This window comes from Furipterus horrens, unplaced genomic scaffold, assembly GCF_987537825.1.
Source record: "Furipterus horrens unplaced genomic scaffold, mFurHor1.1.pri manual_scaffold_11, whole genome shotgun sequence".
NCBI lineage: Eukaryota > Metazoa > Chordata > Mammalia > Chiroptera > Furipteridae > Furipterus > Furipterus horrens.
The window spans coordinates 78,531,601-78,552,217 of NW_028327181.1; the positions used below are offsets into that span (position 1 = coordinate 78,531,601).

The 20,617-nt window shown below is 45.4% G+C and overlaps 1 protein-coding gene across 2 annotated transcripts; it reads left to right on the plus strand.

Moving 5' to 3' along the window:
- The first annotated feature begins 8,379 nt into the window (after positions 1–8,379).
- On the plus strand, positions 8,380–19,578 carry MSL1 (MSL complex subunit 1). Of its 2 annotated transcripts, XM_090257289.1 has the most exons (9): positions 8,380–9,486; positions 11,964–12,187; positions 13,192–13,574; positions 15,483–15,530; positions 15,985–16,049; positions 16,700–16,767; positions 17,199–17,323; positions 17,500–17,572; positions 17,977–19,578. In XM_090257289.1, the coding sequence occupies exons 1-9, from the start codon at positions 8,719–8,721 to the stop codon at positions 18,065–18,067; spliced, it is 1,845 nt and encodes a 614-aa protein (XP_090113415.1). In that variant the 5' UTR covers positions 8,380–8,718; the 3' UTR covers positions 18,068–19,578. The 2 variants fall into 2 exon arrangements, with proteins under 2 accessions (XP_090113415.1, XP_090113414.1); XM_090257288.1 differs by lacking the exon at positions 15,483–15,530.
- Positions 19,579–20,617: the final 1,039 nt, after the last annotated feature.

A 20,617-nucleotide genomic window follows, 5' to 3' on the forward strand; every position in this document is an offset into this window, starting at 1 on the left:
ACCAAATGACCATTTATGAACCCTGGCAACTGAACCTCTTCTTCTAGCTACAGGCCCTTCTGGAACAGGGAAGTCAGGTTCTGAAATAGGTGCTTTTTCTCTCTCTCACTATGAATCAGTGTTTAGGATGCCCACTGCCTCCAGATTGTGGATGTTTTGCCCTGGCAAGGAAATCCTATTGTGGGGGTAGGAAATTAGGTGGTGGTGACAGAGAATGATAGATGAGCCTTTTGAGAGAGAGAGACAGAGACAGAGACGTAGACACACACACACACACACACACACACACACACAGAGAGAGAGAGAGAGAATCAATGAGCTCCAGCTGGTAAGCAAACTGTGCAAAGGGTGGCTCTCCTGTCCAAAGGACTTCCCCTCAGCCAAACCCCACCCCAAAGCCCAGGAAGTCCATAGGTTGGCACCCAGCCAGAATGAGAACATTCCTCAGGACTCTGATGGGCTGAGGGGGATGGTGCTGGTGTTCCCACTGCGAGAATGGGGGAGGGGAAGGAAAGGCGCAGGGGAGGAAATGGCCACAGAGAAGAGGGTGAGGGTAAGAGGTGGGGAGATGGTTCTCAGTGCCACGAGTCCTTTTTAGAGTGGAGGCTGGATGCTTCCCAACGGCCACAGAAGGATCTGCACCGACAGAGCAGATGACCCATAGGTCACCTTTCTGGTCTCAGGGTCACTACTGACGTCCTACAATGCCCTCTAGAGATTGCCTCTCTCCCTTACTCTGGGGCTGTGGTTGAGCTCGGGAGCCCCCGAGTGGTGAATATCTGGAACTGCAGCTAGGCTGAGGGAGAATCCCATTGGGTCTCCCTCTATGTCTCTCTACCCGGACCCCTCCCTTTCTTCCCGTAGGTCCAGGACTCTGGAAATAGCACCTGATAATGGGAGCGCTGACAGATGCTCAGTTACGGGAAAGCAAGTGTCTTTCCCAGTCCTTAAGGTTCTAGCTAGATCGTTTTGGGGTTGGTTCCCTGGAAAATAGGACACTATATCCCTATTCGCTCTAGAACTCCTCCCATCCCCTTCCACGGAGGTGGAACATGCCTAGAGGTAGCGTGCCTCTTGGGTACAATGAAGTTCCCCTCCTTGGACCCCAAGATTTGTCGCTCTTGGGCTATTATTCATGACTTCTGTAATTTTGGAGGGACAAATGGCACAGGGATCAATCTGATTTTAAGTCCCTTCCCTACACTTCCTTCTCTGAGCACTGCCTGATACACATACAACTCTTTCTCCCAGTCAGCCTCCAACCACGTACCTTCCATCACCCCAATTCCCTACCCAGTCTCTTATCCTCACATCTCATGTGGGGGAAAGAAGTGGGGAGGAAAACGGAGAAAGCGTAGGTCAGAATTTTTCCCAGGGAAATCAGTTCCCTCTGTTATGCTTCTCTTGACCTATTTTCTAGCTTTTTCTGGTTAGTCCCTCTTTCTGTGCATCAAGCCTTCCCACTGGACTAATTTTTGCTATCCTGACCACTCCCTCTTCCTCCAACATGCTCTCCTGGGGTTCTTCCCATCCGGGGCAAGTGTTCCCAATGCTGAGAGGAGACTGTTTTGGAAGTAATTATGTCAGCTTCAGGAGTTGGAGCCCATAGAGGGAGAACTACTTTGTTGGGGGAAGGGGAGGTAGTGAAGGAGGCAAAAAAGCAGAACACTCACCCTAGAAGAGGCCCTGTTCCAACTATCCTGCCACTAATTAAAGAACTCTGGTATCTGAGGACCTCAGAGAGCTCTGCCAACATCATGAAGAACTCTAGAAAAATGAAGGTGTAATAGAGGTAACCAACTTTGCAACTAGGGGTTAACACTGTCCAACGATACCCCCAAAGTAGTTTTCTTTATTTTTTCTTCTTTTTAAAAAATTGATTTGAGTGAGGAAGGGTTGAGGTGAAAAGAGGGAAAGAGAGAAACTGATTTGTTGTCCCCTTTATTGATACATTCATTGGTTGATTCTTGTATGTGCCCTGACTGGGGATGGAACCCACAACTTTGGAGTATCTGGACAAGCTCTCACCAACTGAGTTTCCCCTCCAGGGCCAAAATAGTTTTCTTTGATGATATCCCTTCTCTTTTATTTGTCTCATCCTTTGTGTGATCCTTCATGTTATTCACCAGGGAGCTCTGTGCATATGAAATCATTTTAAGCAGAGGCAGCCACGTTTGCCCTATTGTACTCCAGCCCTCAAATCAGATTTCCTCTCCTCCCCAAGCTGCTGCCCCACACTCACCCTGAAGGGGGCACTTTTGTTCAGTTGTTAGTTGGTGCCAGTAAAAAAGGAGCCCCAGGAAGGAAACATAACAATTGGTCACGTGTTGGGGGTAGGGGTTCTCGCAGGGATTGCTGGGACAGGGAAGGGAGGTCCACGTGGAGTGGGCGGAGCTCACTGAAAGTTTTGGCGGGGCTGGCTGAGAAAGAAAAATATCCAAATTTGAGTTGTGATTTAAAAAAATAAAAAATAAGAAAGCAGAAGGGAGGGTGTTTCCTTATCCCGGAGAGGCCTAGCAGAGGGGAGAAGGGGGGCAGCACGTGGGCATGCTGCTTGTGGATGCCTGGAACGCAGGGCACGGTGCCTGCGAGAAAGAGTTCTGGAGTAGGGGCCGAGCTTCGGAGCCGGAAACGTCTGTGGCACCTTGCTGGTTCCCCATCCCCCATCCTCCCGAAGAAGGGAAAAGTGGCCTCTCCACGCATGGTCTTATTTCAGTGCCATGTAGGGCTGGGCTAATGCCATTCACGCAACCCAGTCTTTATTTACCTTTCCAAGAACCTCAGGAAGCCGCCCAGATGAATCTCTTCTCCCTGGGGAAAAAGCCAAAACAAGCCTCTTTCTTTCTACTACCTAGTTCTGCCCCACTGTTAGCAGGAAAACAAATCTTCATACAGTCTTTCAGCCGGAAGGAGCCTTAAAGATGATCTATTTCAATTTTCTTTTTGGGCTGGGAAAACCAAGACCCAGACAGGTAAAAGGGCTTGCTATATGGTCTTTTCACACCATAGGCATTCCCTTCAAAGAATGTAGGTCAAAGAAAGAATTCCATCATTCCATAAGTCCCAGAGGAATGGTGAAAGTGGGCTTAACCCCATCTGCGCCCTTGGCCAGAGGGCAAAAGGGCATGATCATTATGCCATTAGAGATAAAATAGGCAGAGAATTATTTAGGAACTTGATTTATGGGTCCTGCAAGTTTCCTAGGCTCCCTCATAGCTCCACTTTTTCCCTCTTGGCCTTTACTCTTGGCTATCTAGTGTTATTGTAAATCTTAGTTTAGGGATTACTACAGTTTAAAATCTAATGGTTTGGAAACAAGAATTCTCTTCCCTTCCTAGAAAAGCTTCTAGTCCCAGATTTCAGTTTTCTGGTGGATTATCCACCTCATCCTGTGAATTGAGATCAGGAAGATTAGACTTCCAATCCCAAAATTCCAGCCTTTTGGCTTTAGGGAGAAGAGCATGTTTACTTAGTCTGGGCCAGGCAGTGAAATCCTAGACTTTGGATTTTAGAGCTATAAAATTTCCAGAAAAATAAATGTGGGAGACTGAAATAAGATTGCCAGCTTTTAATTTTGCCAAGTAAAGACATCAAAAAAACTACTGGCAGTAGTTGCTATTTACTATCACCATAATTTCACAAAAGAAAGTACATTTTAACGCACACAAAATAGGAAGCATGTAATCTCAAAATAAATAACAGTTCTAGGCCACCTTGCATTAACTTAACATGGGTACTAGATAGTGCCATTCCCCCTCCCACATCCCCCCACGTTTTGTTGAAGATTGGCTCCAGTTTGGTCCGTTGATCTCTCGGCCAGTGGTAGGCAAACTACAGCCTGACTGCCCAATCCATCCCAATGCCTGTTTCTGTATGTGCCACAAGCTAAGAGTAAGCTCAGAATTTTTAAATAGCTGAAAAATCTAGAATAATATTTCATGACACATGAAAATTATATGAAATCCAACTTTCAGTGTTCCTAAATAGAATTTTATAAATGGCGGAATTGTGATGGCTGCTTGGTCTCACACTAGAACCTTTGCTTTTAACCTTTGAATCTCCCACCTGTCGTTCCCTCTGTTGTGGTGACCAAAAGTTTCATTTAGTTTTTCCTTTACCACGGCTGCAGTAGTGCTTAGTTGTCTTTAACTTCATTGGAAACAATTTTGTTAGATGTATTGTGACAGCTGTCATATTAGCGTGCATTTGTGTGCATTAAAAACAAACAAACAACTTATCAAGCCCTGGCTGGTGTGGCTCGGCAGATTGGGCACTGGCCTGCTAACCAAAAGGTCACAGGTACAATTCCTGGTCAGGGCATGTGCCTGGGTTGTGGGCGAGGTCCCCAGTTGGGGGTGTGCAAGAGGCAACTAACCGGTGTAATCTCTCACACATAAATGTTTCTCTCCCTCTTTCTCCCTCCCTTCTTTCTCTAAAATAAATAAAATCTTAAAAATAAAATAAAAAACAAAAAATCAAAATTGTTGATTTTTTGTGCAGCCATTTTAATATTGATGGAAGAAAATATGCAACATTTTTGGTGTATAATGCTTTATTATTTCAAGGAAGGTAAAAATGCAACTGAAACGCAAAAAAAAAAAAGATTTGTGGCCCTGGCTGGTGTGGCTCAGTAAATTGAGCACTGGCCTGCAAACCCAAACGTTGTCAATCGGATTACCAGTCAGGGCACATGCCTGGGTTGTGGGCCAGGTCTCCAATTAGGGGCGTGCAAGAGGCAACCGGACACATTGATGTTTCTCCCCCTCTCTTTCTCCCTTCCTTTCCTTCACTCTAAAAATAAATAAAATCTTTAAAAAATAAACATAAAATTTGTGCAGTGTATGGAGGTTCTGTGACTGATCGAACATGTCAAAAGTGTTTGTGACATTTCTTGGTACTACTGACATTTTGGCCAAATAATTCTTTGCTGTGGGGCTGTCATGCATTGGGAGATGTTTAGCAGCACCCCTGGCCTCTACCCACTAGAAGCCAATAGTGGGAGATAGCTGACATACTCAAAATATCCAAATCAATAAAGTTATTGGTGAAAATGAAAAATGTGTCTTTTATTTCATGGGAAAAACTAAATGGACTTTTTGGCCAACACAATATGACTGTCGCTCTCAACCAAGGTAAAGATCAAGGATAGATGCTTTCTCCTTAATATAACTAAACAGCTCATTTACTCATTTACTGCATATTTATTAAGTGCCTACTTTGTGCCAGATATGGTTCTAAATGCTGAGGATAAGCAGTGAACAAAACATGAAGCCTATATTCTAGTGAGACAGGACAATAAACAAGGTGAATTACATGTTAGATGTTAATAAGTACTATGAATTAAAATAAAGCGGGTGTGTTCTCCCTCCTCAGGTGCATGCCCACGCTTTTCCCTTCTTCTCCTCCTTAGCCAACAGGTGTGCATCTCCTAAACTTTTAAGGGACCTCAAGAGTGAGCAAGGAGTAGCGGCAGCTCATCTGGGCTAACCCCTGAACATGTCTTTAAGGCCCCCTTTTCTGTAACATTTATAGAGCCAAAGCAGCCCCACCTAGGCTCTCTCCTGTTGCTTCTTCTATCCTAGGTCCTTCCTTGTTTCACTGTCCCCAGCTTTAATAAACATTCTTCCTTCTATCCTAGGCCCTTCCTTCTTTCACTGTCCCCAGCTTTAATAAATGTCCTCTCAAAATCAAAAATAAAATAAAGCAGAAAGACAGGGATTTTGGAGGGGGGTTGTGAGTTCACATAGGGGGGCCAGAGATCTGATGAAAAGATATTTAGAGTGAGAGAGGAAGGCGCCTGGATATCTGAAGAAGTGATCTAGATGAAGGGAACAGCAAGTGAAAAGATCTAAGCAGACATATGCCAGGTGTTTGAAAAACAGCTAAGAGGCGAGGGTGGGGGGAAGCAGTAGGAGTGGAAGTCATGAACAGTACCAAAGGGCCAGGTACTATATAGGCCATAACAATTTAATTTTTACTCCAAGTAAGATAGGAAACCATGAATTTTGAGCAGAGAAAAAACATGATCTCACTCAGGATCACTATGGCTGCTGTGTTGAGAACAGGTTTATGTAGGGGAAGGCAAAGGTTGAAACTGAGAGACTAATTACAAGGCTACTGCAATAAAAAAGTGACATATGGTAATGACTTAGACCAAGGTTGTGGAGGTGCTGTGAAGGTATGGGATTCTGGATATATTTTTTTGAAGGTCAATGGGATTGAAGACTGATTGAACAAAAGGTGACACAGAGAGGAAGGCTGAAGAAAAAGCAGGATTTGGGCGGGGGAAATTCAAGAGTGTGATTTTAGTTGTAAGTTTGAAATGTCTATTACACATCCAAGTGGATATGTCTCCTAGGTAGTTGGATATACAATTTTGGAGTTAGGAAGAAGATACACATTTGGGAGTTGTCAGTGTAGAGATGGAATTGAAAGTCTTGATATTGGAAGAAATCACCATAAGTTATCTCCTGCCACATCCCCCTTCACTGGTATCCCTACCCCCAATACTTCCCTTGCAGATCTGAGGCCACAGAGTCTGGTGGAAGAAGACTGGGGTTCTCTTGGCTTCTTAACACTCACATTCATTTGTTTACCTTTCCAGTGCTTCCTGCTCATGGGCACAAGGCAAAGACATAGTATTGTTTTGTTTTTTAAGATTTTATTTATTTACCTCCTTTAGAGAGTAGGGAAGGGAGGGAGATAGAGAGGAAGAGAAACATCGATGTGTGAGACATTGATTGGTTGCCTATTGCACACCCCCGACTAGGGATCCAACTGAGGACCCTTCAGTTCACAGGACGGCACCCAACGCACTGAGCCACGCCAGACAGAGCCAAAGACATAGTTTTAATTAGAGGCTTTCACATCAGGCCAAGAATGTTAGTCATCTTCATTTCCACATGGATTGGGGGGATATATATATATATAAGCTAAAGAGAAAAACAATTCATTAAAACTGTTGAAGTTTTTCCACGAGGAATCCTGTGAGGACTTATTGGCTAAAGTTGTCTGGAAATGAAGACAGACACACACACAATGAACACAGAGGTAGGAAAAAGTGCTCAGCATAGCAGAATACCCTAAAGCAGTGGTTCTCAACCTTCCTAATGCCACGACGCTTTAATAGTTCGCCATGTTGTGGTGACCCCCAACCACAAAATCATTTTCGTTGCTACTTTGTAACTAATTTTGCTACTGTTATGAATCGTAATGTAAATATCTGATATGCAGGATGTATTTCCATTGTTACAAATTGAATATAATTAAAGCATAGTGATGAATCACAAGAACAATATGTAACTATATATGTGTTTTCCGATGGTCTTAGGCGAGCCCTGTGAAAGGGTCCTTCGACCCCCAAAGGCGTCGCGACCCACAGGTTGAGAACCGCTGCCCTAAAGTATTCCTATTCCCAGTGAAGGTAAAAATCCCTTCTGAGACTTCCTTTGCTTCAACTCTTCATGAACCTCCAGAAGGTGCTAGAAATGACAAGAAGGCAGGGGAGATGGCCACGGGGAAATAACTGTTGGTAGCAGGCAATACTCATTCAAGGGAGGTTGTGACCAAGTCCCTCGACAGCAGACATCATGGATTTTCCCCACTCTGGGAACCAGAGGTTCGTCCGTTTCTGGTCTGGACCCCTTGTGGGGCTGCTGAGGAGTGAAGAGGGTGACGGGGTTAGAATTCTTCCCCTAGGAAGCACCCACAGGCTTCAAGAGGAGACTGAATCCTGACTCTGGTCGAGGAGGTTTGCGGGACTGCGGGGGCCGCTATTGCCAGGAAGGGGTCGCCCAGCGGAGGCCAGGTACGTGGGGCGTTGGGTGCAAGTCCACGAAGGGCGCCTCTGCCTCCCGCTCCTTTTTCCCCCAGGAACCTCCGCATTTCTCATCCACCGTCGCCACCCTCCCCCGGCAGCCCACCTTCACCCTGCTCCTCCGCAGGCTCCTCGGTCCTCGCCCATGATCCCTGGCCCCCTCCCCGCTCCCCTCGCGGCGGCCGCGGCCCCTTTCACAATAGCGCGGCCCGCCTCCCTCCTCTCAGCCCCAGGTTCACTCCCGCCCGCTGCCCTCCGACGCATGCGCCCTCCGGCCAGCGGCGGCTGCGGCGGTGGCGGCTACGAGCGGCTCCGTCTTTTAAAGGGAAACGCTGAGGCGCCGGGGGTGACTGTGGGGGGAGGGGACCCCGAGCCGCGGAGACCCCCGGGGGAGGTGACAAACCGCCCTCCCGTAGTAGGAGGGCTTTGGGCGGGTCCATCTCTCCCGCCCCCTCCTGAGGAGGAGCGGGGGGAAATGGAGGCTCGGGGCGGCTGAGGCGAGCTCCGGGGCGGGGGGCCGGGGCGGGGAAGGGGGGGTGTGGGGTGGGGAGACAAGGCGGGCCCGGCCGGGCCAGGGGGGGCCGAAGCGAGCTCCGGGGATGAGCTCGGGGGCGGCTGGGTGCGAGCTCCTGCCTCTGAGGCGAAGGCGGCGGCGGCGGCAGCAGAGGTGGCGGCGAGGCCCCCATGGGCCGGCGGCGGGCCTCAGCCGCGGCCTCCACTTCGCCGCGTGCCGGCGGGATGGCGCCCGGGCCCCGGAGGAGCCGCGTTAGCCGAGGCCTGCTGCCGCGCTGCTGAGGCGAGCCCGCCAAACTCCCCTCCCCCTCCTCCGTCCTCGACCCCCCGCACCTCGCCCCTTCCCCACCCCCTCCTCGTCTCGGTCCCCGGCGCTGCTCCGGACCACTATGACCATGCGATCCGCAGTGTTCAAGGCGGCCGCGGCCCCTGCCGGCGGTAACCCTGAGCAGCGACTGGACTACGAGCGGGCTGCGGCGCTGGGCGGGCCTGAGGACGAGCCCGGGGCGGCCGAAGCCCACTTCCTCCCCCGGCACCGTAAGCTTAAGGAGCCGGGGCCCCCGCTGGCCTCCTCCCAGGGCGGGAGCCCCGCGCCCTCTCCGGCCGGCTGCGGCGGCAAGGGCCGGGGCTTGTTACTCCCGGCCGGGGCGGCCCCCGGGCAGCAGGAAGAGAGCTGGGGCGGCTCGGTGCCCTTGCCCTGTCCGCCCCCGGCCACCAAACAAGCCGGCATTGGGGGGGAGCCAGCAGCAGCCGGAGCCGGCTGCAGTCCTCGACCCAAGTATCAGGCAGTGCTGCCCATTCAGACGGGCTCTCTCGTGGCGGCGGCCAAAGAGCCTACGCCCTGGGCTGGGGACAAGGGTGGGGCGGCTCCCCCAGCTGCCACCGCCTCGGACTCGGCGGGACCCCCACCACTACCTCTGCCCGGGCCGCCACCCCTCGCGCCCACCGCCGCCGCCGGGACCCTGGCGGCCAGCGAGGGCAGATGGAAGAGTATGAGGAAGAGCCCTCTCGGGGGTGGCGGCGGCTCGGGAGCCTCCAGTCAGGCCGCCTGCCTCAAACAGATACTTCTGCTGCAATTGGACCTCATCGAACAGCAGCAGCAGCAGCTGCAGGCTAAGGAAAAGGAGATCGAGGAGCTGAAGTCAGAGAGAGACACGGTATGGGAGGGGTTAAACAGCGTTCGCGCTGAGGAGCGAGTTGTGCGCATGCTCAGGGAAGGGGGCTGTAGGAGGTTAAGGTATCCCTGGTTAGGGGTAAGAAGGTTGCCCACCAGCAAAGGAGTACCTTAGGTGCCGGGTCCTTGGGAGCCTGGCCCACAGACACGTTGGGTTGGAGGGAAGGGTTAAAGGGCACCTTCCCAAGGCGGTGGGAGGGGAGGGGAGGGGCGGTCGCAGGTGCCAAAGGGTTAATTTAAAACGACAGCCCCAGACTTATGGGAAAGATCTGTAGAGTGGGCAAAGACCTGGTTTGTGAGGGGTTGAAAATGAAAAGGTGGGATGAATATGTGGTGGCTTTACGGAGGGGGTAAATTGAAGAGCTTTTGTGTTAGAAATGCATTCTGGAGGAGAGGGCAGAGCAGCTGTTGCTCTCAGCACTGCTGTAGCATCTTTGGATAGCAGAGTGGTAGGCCTTTTAACTGGCAGAGTGGCAGAGGTGATTCACAGTGGAATCCTGTTTTAGGTTTCTTAAATGAGATGAAGAGAATTACTGCTTTTGATTTCAGACAGGTTTTAATAGGAATCTGTTCTAAAACCTGACCCACTGATCAGCTCTCTTGTATAAGAGTGGTGCTTAGAGGCTGAAAGATTTCAAGGCACCAGGGGAAAGTAAGCTTATTAAATATGTTGAGTAGAACCTCCGCCCAAAATAACTATTTTAGAATCTTAAGGTTATTAGGGAAGTCATTTATTATTTCTTTGTACTTCTGAGCAGCATGACTATTGGCTTGTTTTTACTGCAGCAGTAGTTAAGGGCACCTTATGTGTTGAAACATATTCCTTCAGATATCAGGAAAGCTGTGGTGATGGGGTATTACTGTGCTAGCATACCTTACAGCTGCCTAAAAATAAACACGGTTTCTACAATTGTATTAAGGTTGCAGCAGCCTCTCTCCCTCTCTCTCTTTTTCTCTCTCTCTTCCCCTCTCCCTCCCTCTCTCTCCCTCTCTCTCCCTCCCTTTCTCTTTCTTGGTTTGTGCCAAGGGCTGAGCAAGGGAGCAGAGGGCTATTCATTTTGTCTGCTCTCCAAATGAATCGCATCAGGCAACGACTGTTTTATTGGAGAATGCATTCTGCAAGGTGGAATGGGAGCTGGGGCAGGTCTCATTTAAAATATCTCATGGTGTTGATTTGTGGAAGTTACTCAACATGGAGGTGGCACTGCTCAGCTACTGTACTGCAGTCTCGGGGTGTGATGGTACTGTAATTACAACACATAATATCCTTACATTGGAGGGGCGTGTGGGAGAAGAAATTAAGGAAATGTCACCCACAAACTGGTTAAGTAATGTTAAAGCTGGGAATCAAAACAGAAAGAGATGAAAGGAGAGGGGTGAACAGGGGGGCTGTCTCCTGATTGAGGAGGTTTCTGCACAGTTCCTGAGGTAATGGCCTCTTTGCAGATTTTCCTAGGCAAGAAAAGTGGGGTGAGTTAAGGATAGAGTGTCAGTCTGAACTTGGCGTTCACTGCTTCTGTTGTGTATTGCAGGCTTAGTGTTGCTTAAGCTTGTTTCTCTTATTCCAGTTGTTTGGCCTCTACCAAAATCTATGCAGCTAAGTAGGTGTAACGGAGGCAACATTAATATCACTGTCTAACACAAATAAAATTATTATAGGGTATAAGTAGCACAGTTGGCACCTTTTCTCAGAGCACTTTAATGTGCAGTTTTCAGTGATAACAGACATCCATTTTCTGTTTGATTATGTAGTTTTCCCATTAGGGTTAAAACAGATAAATAGGTATAATTTTCTTCTGTTATCTCAAGTGCAAAGCAGCAAAACAATATGTATATTTCATCATTGATGGGATTTAGGGGTAATGGTTTCTATTATAATTCTTCCAAATTGAGGGTTCATTGTTTAGGTGACCCCCCCCACCCCACCCTGGTCCCTTTCAAATAACACTGCAGTCCCTATTGGCACTGTGACTGTATGAGCTTTTAATTCCTTCTCAGTGTACTCTCTGGACTTTGCCCTTGTGTATAGCATTCTGGAGTGGAAGTTGAGAGGATAGGATTTGGAGAAACCTAGGGCCTTCTTAGAGAACCTAAGGTTAATTCTAGAAACTGCTAAGCTGACATAGAGCCACATGGTTAGCAGTAGCAGAGACCATGCCATTTAAAAGGCATGTTGCCCCCCCCCCCCAATAAAGAGGATCTTCTTTCGGAAGAATGAACTACAAACCGCCCCCCCCCCACGTGCCTACCCAACTAGGTTAGCCCCTAGAATTAAGCGGTGTACCTTGTCTTTATTGTGTTTAAGGAAAACTATGTAGATTAATGTCTGCCTATTAAAAGTAAGTTGTATTGTTACGGTTCATGGAAAGAGATAGAAGACCATACAGATTCCTAAATGGGGCTGAGTATCTGCACTTAATATTTTTGTTTTAAGTCTGCATTTTGCCACTCTCTTTTTAGCTTCTTGCTCGGATTGAACGTATGGAAAGGCGGATGCAGCTGGTAAAGAAGGATAACGAGAAAGAAAGGCATAAGCTGTTTCAGGGCTATGAAACTGAAGAGAGAGAGGAAACCGAGCTATCTGAGAAAATTAAACTGGAGTGCCAGCCAGAGCTTTCTGAGACATCCCAGACTCTGCCTCCCAAGCCTTTCTCATGTGGGCGGAGTGGAAAGGGACACAAAAGGTGTGCTGATAACTTTGTTCTGCTGTCTGGACTTGATGAGGACACTTGTTTCCAGTGACTGACAGTAGGGTATTGGGACTTAAGAATTTGTTTTAATACAACCATATTCTGAATTATGAGGTATTCTGTGTTGAGGAAGTATCCTGAGACATTCTTGTGCAGGCTATAAAAGTCGGTTAGAAACATTTTGGTCGCAGTAGTAATTACAGAATGTAGAGTACATCATAAGGAGAATGGGCAACAAATATGACAGCTGAGTTTCTGAAAGAAAACAATAGCAGTTCACTTCAGGTTAGGAAGTGTTAAATTCCTTCATTGTATTAAGCATTGGTGGATATAAAAATTAAATCTAACTGTCCCTTGGACTCAAAGAGATTAGCTGTGAGGATGGCATATATTTAAAAAACTAAGAGTTAAACTGCAATAAAATAGGCAGATAGACAATAGTGAGACAAACTAAGTTTTGTAAGATTCAGGGCTATATTAAAGATTATTCTGAGTTAGAATAGTGAAACTTTAAGGATCAGATGGATCTTGAAAAAGAAGTGCAGAATTTAGGCTGGCAAAAAGAAAAGGAGATGGCATTCTAGGAATGTTGGGTGCTGGGAAAGAGTCAAAAGATAGCAAGAAAAATAATTGAGATTGTAACTAACATGGTATAGGATGGGGGTGTGGAATAAGAGACTGGTCTCTGGTTGACAGGAATGAAATAAGTACCTAATATTAGCTAAAGGATCTTGAATAAAATAGGGGCCTTTTTAGATTTAGCAGGCAGGAGGATACTATAGAGGTTTTTAAGCATAGAAACTCACTTGTTCAACAGACATTTACTAAGGGCCTATTATATATACTGTTACATATGAAGCTGTTTTTGCTCATGACTGCCAAAGGAAGGTAGATATTTAAATACCTAAATATAAGCTAGTCCTCTTACCCAAAATGAAATCAAATCAGATTTTACCAGAGTCAATGAATTGTATTATATTTTCTTCCCTATCTAATAGGAAATCCCCATTTGGAAGTACAGAAAGAAAGATTCCTGTTAAAAAACTGGCTCCTGAATTTTCAAAAGTCAAAACAAAAACTCCTAAGCACTCTCCCATTAAAGAGGAACCCTGTGGTTCCTTATCTGAAACTGTTTGTAAACGTGAATTGAGGAGCCAAGAAACTCCAGAAAAGACCCGGTCTTCAGTGGACACCCCGCCAAGACTCTCCACTCCCCAGAAGGGACCCAGCACCCATCCCAAGGAGAAAGCCTTCTCAAGTGAGATAGAAGATTTGCCGTACCTTTCCACCACAGAAATGTATTTGTGTCGTTGGCACCAGCCTCCCCCATCACCGTTACCATTACGGGAATCCTCTCCAAAGAAGGAGGAGACTGTAGCAAGTAAGGCATAGAGAACACTTGCTCTTATACCCTAGTGGTGGCGGTCAAGCTAACAAGTGTGAAAATGCCTTTGGCATTTTTTAAAAAGTGCAATCAATAAAGCAGAGTTCTGTCAAGAATGAGTAAGTTAACAGCCAGAGACAGACACTGTGCAGGCATTGCAAATAGATGGAATTACAGCAAAATGTGCTCAATGTATTTGCCTGCTTACAACACTGGGAGATGTGTTTGCCAGTAAGTTGCTCATCACAAGAGCACCAGACTTGGGGGTGTAATCTCCGGCAACTTGCATGCCCTCTGAAAGAAGGGTTTTCTGTGCTGTGAAATGCATAGAACTTATACTTTGCCATGCACGACTGTTCCTGCAATTGATATTGTGTGAAACCTGGGAGGGTGTGGTCTTTGGGTGTTCCCAGGGGCCAATGGTAATTTTTGGGTTGGGGAGCCAGCTTGGGGTGGGGAATTTTACCTGGGCCTCCGCTCTTTAACTATATAAACATTCATCTGTATCTCTGTGTCCCGGTCTGGGGGGAGGGCAGGAGGAATCTGCCAAAGACCAAACAGTCTTACTTTATCTTACTATACTTCACAAAGGTTCTAAATGTGAAGAGTTTACTTGGATTGCAGTAGCCCATTGGTTGTTCATATATTTAAATAAAATGGTCTACAAACTATTTTTCAAACAATAAGGACTATCTTGGGATATCTGAGCTGCTTGGGGCGGGTGTGGGGTGTGGGACCTTGGTCTTCATTCCCTTTTTTTCTTTATGGCTTCCACACAGAGGTGCTCCCCTATCTCCTACATCAATCAGTAACTGCAATGTGCCTTCAATTGTGTAATGTTAGTGTATGACAGTCACTATGCGTGCTCTGGGTGATGGTGGGGGAAGCCTTGGAGAGAGCTGCATCCCTGAGTTTCTACCACTGTGTCTTGCCCCAGCAGGGGTGGGGATGGGAATCCATTCCGATAAGAAAGAGCATTCTCCAGCTTTTGTCAGGCTGTTCTGGTGACAAAATTAAGTGGGAAAGATAGATTACTTTTCTTAATTATTTAAAATCCATTAGGCCTCACATTTGAGTGTACATGAAATAGACTAGGATCCTGATCTAGCTTCAGGTTTTTTTTTGTTGGTTCAGTCAGTTGAACAGGTTCATCCTTAAGTTAACCTTCTTGCTGCCATGGCAATGCTGTGTAACAAGAGAAACCGTGAAGCAACTTCCCATCCGGGATTGGGAAATGTCTTGGTCCAGAGCTGTTCTGTGTGACTGGCTGTTTTTGAAAACTATCTGCCCTAGTACAGAAAATTTGAAGCACCCCTAAGATTGTGGGCATAGCAGTACAGAAGGAGTCTGATTGGGGGGGAATCCCAGCCTTTTGAGGAGCCGGAGTTGTGAATAACATGTGAATCCTTATTCTTGATGCCCTATTTCAAGAGGAAGTCTCAATGGCTTGTTCTAAGGAAGCCAAAGTCTTTGTGCATGTTGTTCAGGCTGGACCGGCAAGGTAGTTTGTTTGGAGGGAGGAGGGAGCTGTTTAAGAAGACTACATATGTAAGTTTTGAGAACACTGATCTTTTATTTGAAAAATAGGGTCAACTTTTACTCACCTGCCATGTTCTGAGTTTAAGGTTTGATATCCTTGGCCATCAACTGTTGCAGGGAAACCACCCTAAATAATGAAGAAAAGAAGTCGTCTCAGTGTAAAAAAAAAAGTGGTGGGCTTATTTTCTTTTCTTTTGTCTGTTGTTCCCTCTTCCCCTCCCCCAGAGAGAAATTTTCAAAAGAACAACTCAAAAAAACCAAAATGGCTTCCTAGTGAGAACTTCAGTGATGATCCTTTCCTCCATTTTGGGTATGGGCTTTTTTTCTTTTTACACTGAGATGATTCTTCTTTCCTGCATTATTTAGGGTGTCTGGTGCCATCAAGTGTTGCAGGAGAAACTTCAGTCTTGGCTGGTGAGTAGAATAGGAATTGTGCTGGCTGGGCCTGGGTGGGGGTCGGTGGGATGGTGGATGGTTGGGAGCTGCATTCTCCATCAGTTGGATGTGGGAGAGTGAGACTCCTTGGTATGATTACACTATAGACTTCAAAATGACTACAAATTTCAGTTGTTTTTCAGGAACTGCAATAGCATCCATTATATGAATGGTCAGGTATTGGCTTAGGGTTTTTTTGTGATCCTGTGTTTGGCAGACTGCAATGGCATTTTAGGTTCTTTTATACCATAGCGAGGACACTGAATATGGCTTCAGGTGAGGCCATAGAATGGATTCCTATCACTTGGTAACTTTGTCTTACTGGGGAGAGACCTCTTGTCCTACTGAATATAGGAGGGTTGTGTGACCTTGGATTTAAGAGTGGTTCCACCCCTCCTCCCTTTCTTTTTCTTTTTCTTTTTCTTTTTTCTAGTTCCTTCTTGGAGGGACCACTCAGTAGAGCCTCTAAGGGACCCAAATCCTTCAGACCTTTTGGAGGTAGGTACCCAAGACCTGTCAGTGGAAGAGAGTGAGAGACAGAGTACAAATGGGGATGTAACTTGAATATGTTATAATAACTGTGTGGATGAATTAAATCAAATTTTAAAGCCAGAAGGTAACTTGAGAGATTAGCCATTCCAACTCCTTTGTTGTGTAAATTGAGAAAACTGAGGTCCAGAGTAGTTAAGTGATTTATTAAAAAATAAAAGGGAGTGTTCAAAGCTAGATTTCGTGTTAAGTAGAAAAGTTAGCATGTACCACCACTCAGCAACAAGATTATATATTCCAAACTTATTTGACTCTTAAAAGTGATATGTTTATTTTAAACTCAGATTCTTATAAAGTATGGAGGTAGGGAGGGCTTATGACAGTTAGACAGGTTATTTCAGATTGATGTGATTTTCACTTTGGAAAGTTATGGAAATGATTTTGAAATTTGGAGATTCTCCAAGGGTAGGGGTAGTGGAAGGAAGGGGTATGTGTTTTATTGATTCTGTTACCAGGACATTCTCATAATATCCATAGCACTCACAGATTCAAGTGGGACTTGAAGGTGAAAGATTTTACCTTCCTGGAAGTTGGAAATGAGTTAATATACGTGTGTCATGTGATGATAAATAGCTTATAAGCTGCCATTCTTTACACAGAACCTAGATGACAGTGTGTTTTCAAAGCGGCATGCAAAACTGGAGCTGGATGAGAAGAGAAGGAAAAGGTGAGGCTGGAGATGTTCATCCTGGGAACAACTGAGCTGGGACTCCGACACCTCTCTCATCCATGCTGTGAAGGATCTTAGAGCTCTTAACGCTTAAATGACTGGCTTCCCAGTTGGTTGAGTGTCTTTGTTTGAAGTGATACAGTACTTGTAGGTAAAAATGTTTGGCCTTTTTTTCTTCGGGTATACCCTTCCTCAGTTCCCCTCTTTGTGGAGTACCAACACATGATTTGTACTGCTAGACCTAAGTAGTCGTCCCTAACCAGGCAAGCAATTCTCTTTAACATCTCCCATCCCCACCCCACTACCCCCAATCAAGAAGAGTCAGCAAAGATCTTCCCAGCATTTGGAGTGTGTGAGTTGCTTTTATAGGACAGGTTTTCAGTAATGGTGGGTTTGTTTGTTTTGTTTGTCTGGTTTGTTTTTCCCAGATGGGATATTCAGAGGATCAGGGAACAAAGAATTTTACAGCGACTGCAGCTCAGAATGTATAAAAAGAAAGGAATTCAGGAATCTGAGCCTGAGGTTACCTCATTTTTCCCTGAGCCAGATGATGGTAAGTTTTGTCTATCTAAAAGCATAGACTTTTTTTTAAGAGGAAAAAAAAAAAAGGTGCAAGGCTCCAGGTTACAGCTTGCTCTGAATGAATAAACAATATGTTGAAGCAGGTATAGTTGACAGACATTTCTCATCTATGTCACTAACAACATTGCATTTGACTTTCTTCCATAGTTGAAAGTTTGATGATTACTCCCTTCTTGCCTGTTGTAGCATTTGGACGACCGTTACCAAAATTAACTCCACAGTAAGTATAAAGAGTTCTTTTTCCCTCCCTTCTCAGGTAGCTAGCCAGCACTTCACCTCCCTTTCAGACTGCATGTAAGCCAGGATATAAGTGGAGCAGGTGGCTTAGGGATGGCCATGGTTCTTTGACAGAAGTGAGGTTACCTGGGCAACTAGTTTTTGCAGTGATAAGATTCCCAAGCCTGAAATTAGGAGGACTGCTTTTTAAGTTAGAAATAGATTATTCAATCCATTTAATAGCATCTTATTGCTCTGGCTTTGAGACAGGAAAGACATCCCAAACTTGGGACTTAAGAGTCAGGGCTAGGAGTGGTGAGGGACATTGTGTCTTTTTTTGAGTTTGTGTCATGCCCACACTGAATCCCTCTGGTCTTGGAAGTTGATTCCCTTATCCTTTTTTGCCAGCAATTTTGAACTGCCATGGTTGGATGAGCGTAGCCGTTGCAGGTTGGAGATCCAGAAGAAGCAAACACCTCACCGGACTTGTAGGAAATAACTGTGCCGGCAAGAACCTTCTGTCTTCAGATAGTTGTAGCATGCCATTCCCAGAGAGTGGCAGAGACCTGTATGTGTGACCTGTGTCCTTATATATGTTATCATTCACTGATAATGCCCTTCCATACTCCTTTGATCTTGGTTTTGTTTTTATCACTGATTTCACAAAATCTCTTTCATTGGGCTAATTATGAATTATAGAGGGTGATTGGGATATCTTTTCCTCTTTTGGGGAAATGAGCTCTCAAATTAAATCTCTAGGATGGCAAATTTGGAAGCTTCCAGGGTCTGCTTCTGTATATTTGCCTATGTTAAAGGGGTATAAGGGCTCTTCCATAGACTTGTGGAAGATAAAGCATCCCCTGCCTTTAGATCTGTGCTGCATGGCACTGTTCTCACCCTGGTATACCCTTCCATATAGATTGAGTATAGGGGTTTTTACCCTAAAACAAAACGAAGAAAAACCTCACCATAAGCTTAAGGACTAAATGAGGAATAATAAGTGAAGTGATGAAGCAAGTCATCTTCACAGGGTAGAAGAGATTGGACACGTTGGTAGATAAATGTCTGAAAAGACATTTCTCTTAAAACTATTCTGTGATAAAGCCATGTGGGAAGGGATGTTTGGCTATGATTTTATTTTTAGTTAATGGGTAACTGAATTTCTTCTCCCACCCTTCAAAAAATAACATCTTTGGAAAAGAGAATGGGGATGGTTAATTTTGGACAAGTTATGGCTCTAAATGAAAGTGGTTGGCATTTGGGAATGGCATGCCAGAACCTGTATAGATGTCCTTGTGTCCATCACTTCTCAAATATTCCTTTGTTGGGCGTTATCCTTTTAGCTGAGCTCTTGGTGGTGGGATAGAGATTTAGGGAGGGTGGGAGGGTGTATGTGGAAATATGTGCTTCCTTTGGCTGGCAAATGTCTACATCTTGAAACAAACAGGTGTACCTAATGAGCTTCTCCATTCACTTTGTAAAAAACAGATTTGTATGTGAACCATCTTAGTCCACCACCACCACCACCACACACACCCTTTGTTAAAAAATGTAAGGACAGCAATCCAGGCCACTTTGGTCTCAGTGTAAGATCCTTGTAACTATCTGGAAGGAAAATAGAGCCAAGACCTCTGGTCTTAAATATATAGGAATTGCCTTTCTTTAGTCTTCAGGACTATTGTGTGAAAACAAGTAGGGGCCTAATCTCCTAGAAGATAGGGGCTTTATTCCTTGAAGAGAATGTCCCCAGATTATTAGCACTTTTAGAGGAGAAGCCAAGGTATGTAGGGTGTGTGGCCGGCCCATCAGTGGAGCATGAGGGAATGGGATACCATTGTGGGAAGAAACGAAAAGTTCCTCAGGGGCCTCCCACTGCTAAAGGTTTTGTGAGATGTTGATCTGTGCTCCCTGGGTTTGACTTTTAAAAGAATTATTCCGGCAGCACATGTAGTATTCTTGGATGATCTTGCTGCTCTTATTTCTCCGTGTGTGTGTGTGTGTGTGTGTGTGTGTGTGTGTGTGTGCGTGTGCGTGCGCGCGTGTGTGGCTTTGGGTTTTCATTTGTACTGCCATCTGCTTAGGAGAGGGGACTCTTCACAAGGGAACCTGCTGTGAACTTCATTGCAGCACGAATGTAGAGAGAAATAGGACTTCACTAGGGGCTCTCATCTCACACTTTAAAGGAAAGGAAGATTTCTAGAAAAGGGCCAGATTTTCCACGTTATTCCTCATTTTAACATGCAAGTTGTTTGACTTTCCTACTCTGACCTATGTTATGTTTCTTTATAATGTGCCCAGGCAGGAAAAAGACCAATCAGTGTCTCTTTACTTTGTTCCTTGATTCCTCTATTTCTTCTTGATCTTCAGCATTTGTTGGATTCCTAATTTGGATATGGGTTAGCAAATTAACCTTTTGTTTGTGCCATACCAAGGCGACTCCTCAATTTCTGAACTTGAGCTAGACTAAGAGGAATCCGCGAGGTGCTATCTGGCCAGACTTAAGTGGATTCTATTTTGTTGGTTCTCCCTCTACCTAGAACCTCTTACTTTATTGTTCCTTCTTCTAGATTCTCCTTTGATTTGGATATGTTGAGATTTGTTGACAAGGAGGTTGGAGAGTAGATTAGCAAAGTTCCAAGAGTGAAATTACAGTGTGTTAGGGTGTGGGGGGAAAATTAGTCTTATTTTTTCCCTACATGGGGTACAACACTGTGAAATTCAGTCTTCAACTGAAGGTCCTGCAGTTCTCTTAAAACCTAGTTCTTTGTTTCTTTCTTTAACAGTTTAAGCTAGTGTTAATAAATTAAAAAGAAATTGCTTGTCTGTCTACTTCAGCTTTGTTTTAAGCCATTTCATATTGTTGTCTGTGTTGTAATTCATACTTTTGATACCATTTTTGATGTGTAAAATTGGTTGTCTTGTAAATATCTTATAAAGAGTTCAATTGTAAATAAACTATTGTGGCTGTTAATTTTTGAACTTTTGCTTCAATTTATTTTATTGGGAAGCATCGAACAATTCTACTTGTATATTTTTAAAGAAAATTATT

Bases quoted from the DNA above. Each gene is read 5' to 3' on its own strand.
- MSL1 (XM_090257289.1), top strand. From the start codon at position 8,719: ATGACCATGCGATCCGCAGTGTTCAAGGCGGCCGCGGCCCCTGCCGGC. The intron at 9,487-11,963 runs GTATGGGAGGGG...CTCTCTTTTTAG, and splicing joins TGAAGTCAGAGAGAGACACG to CTTCTTGCTCGGATTGAACG. The intron at 17,324-17,499 runs GTAAGTTTTGTC...TTTCTTCCATAG, and splicing joins TTTCCCTGAGCCAGATGATG to TTGAAAGTTTGATGATTACT.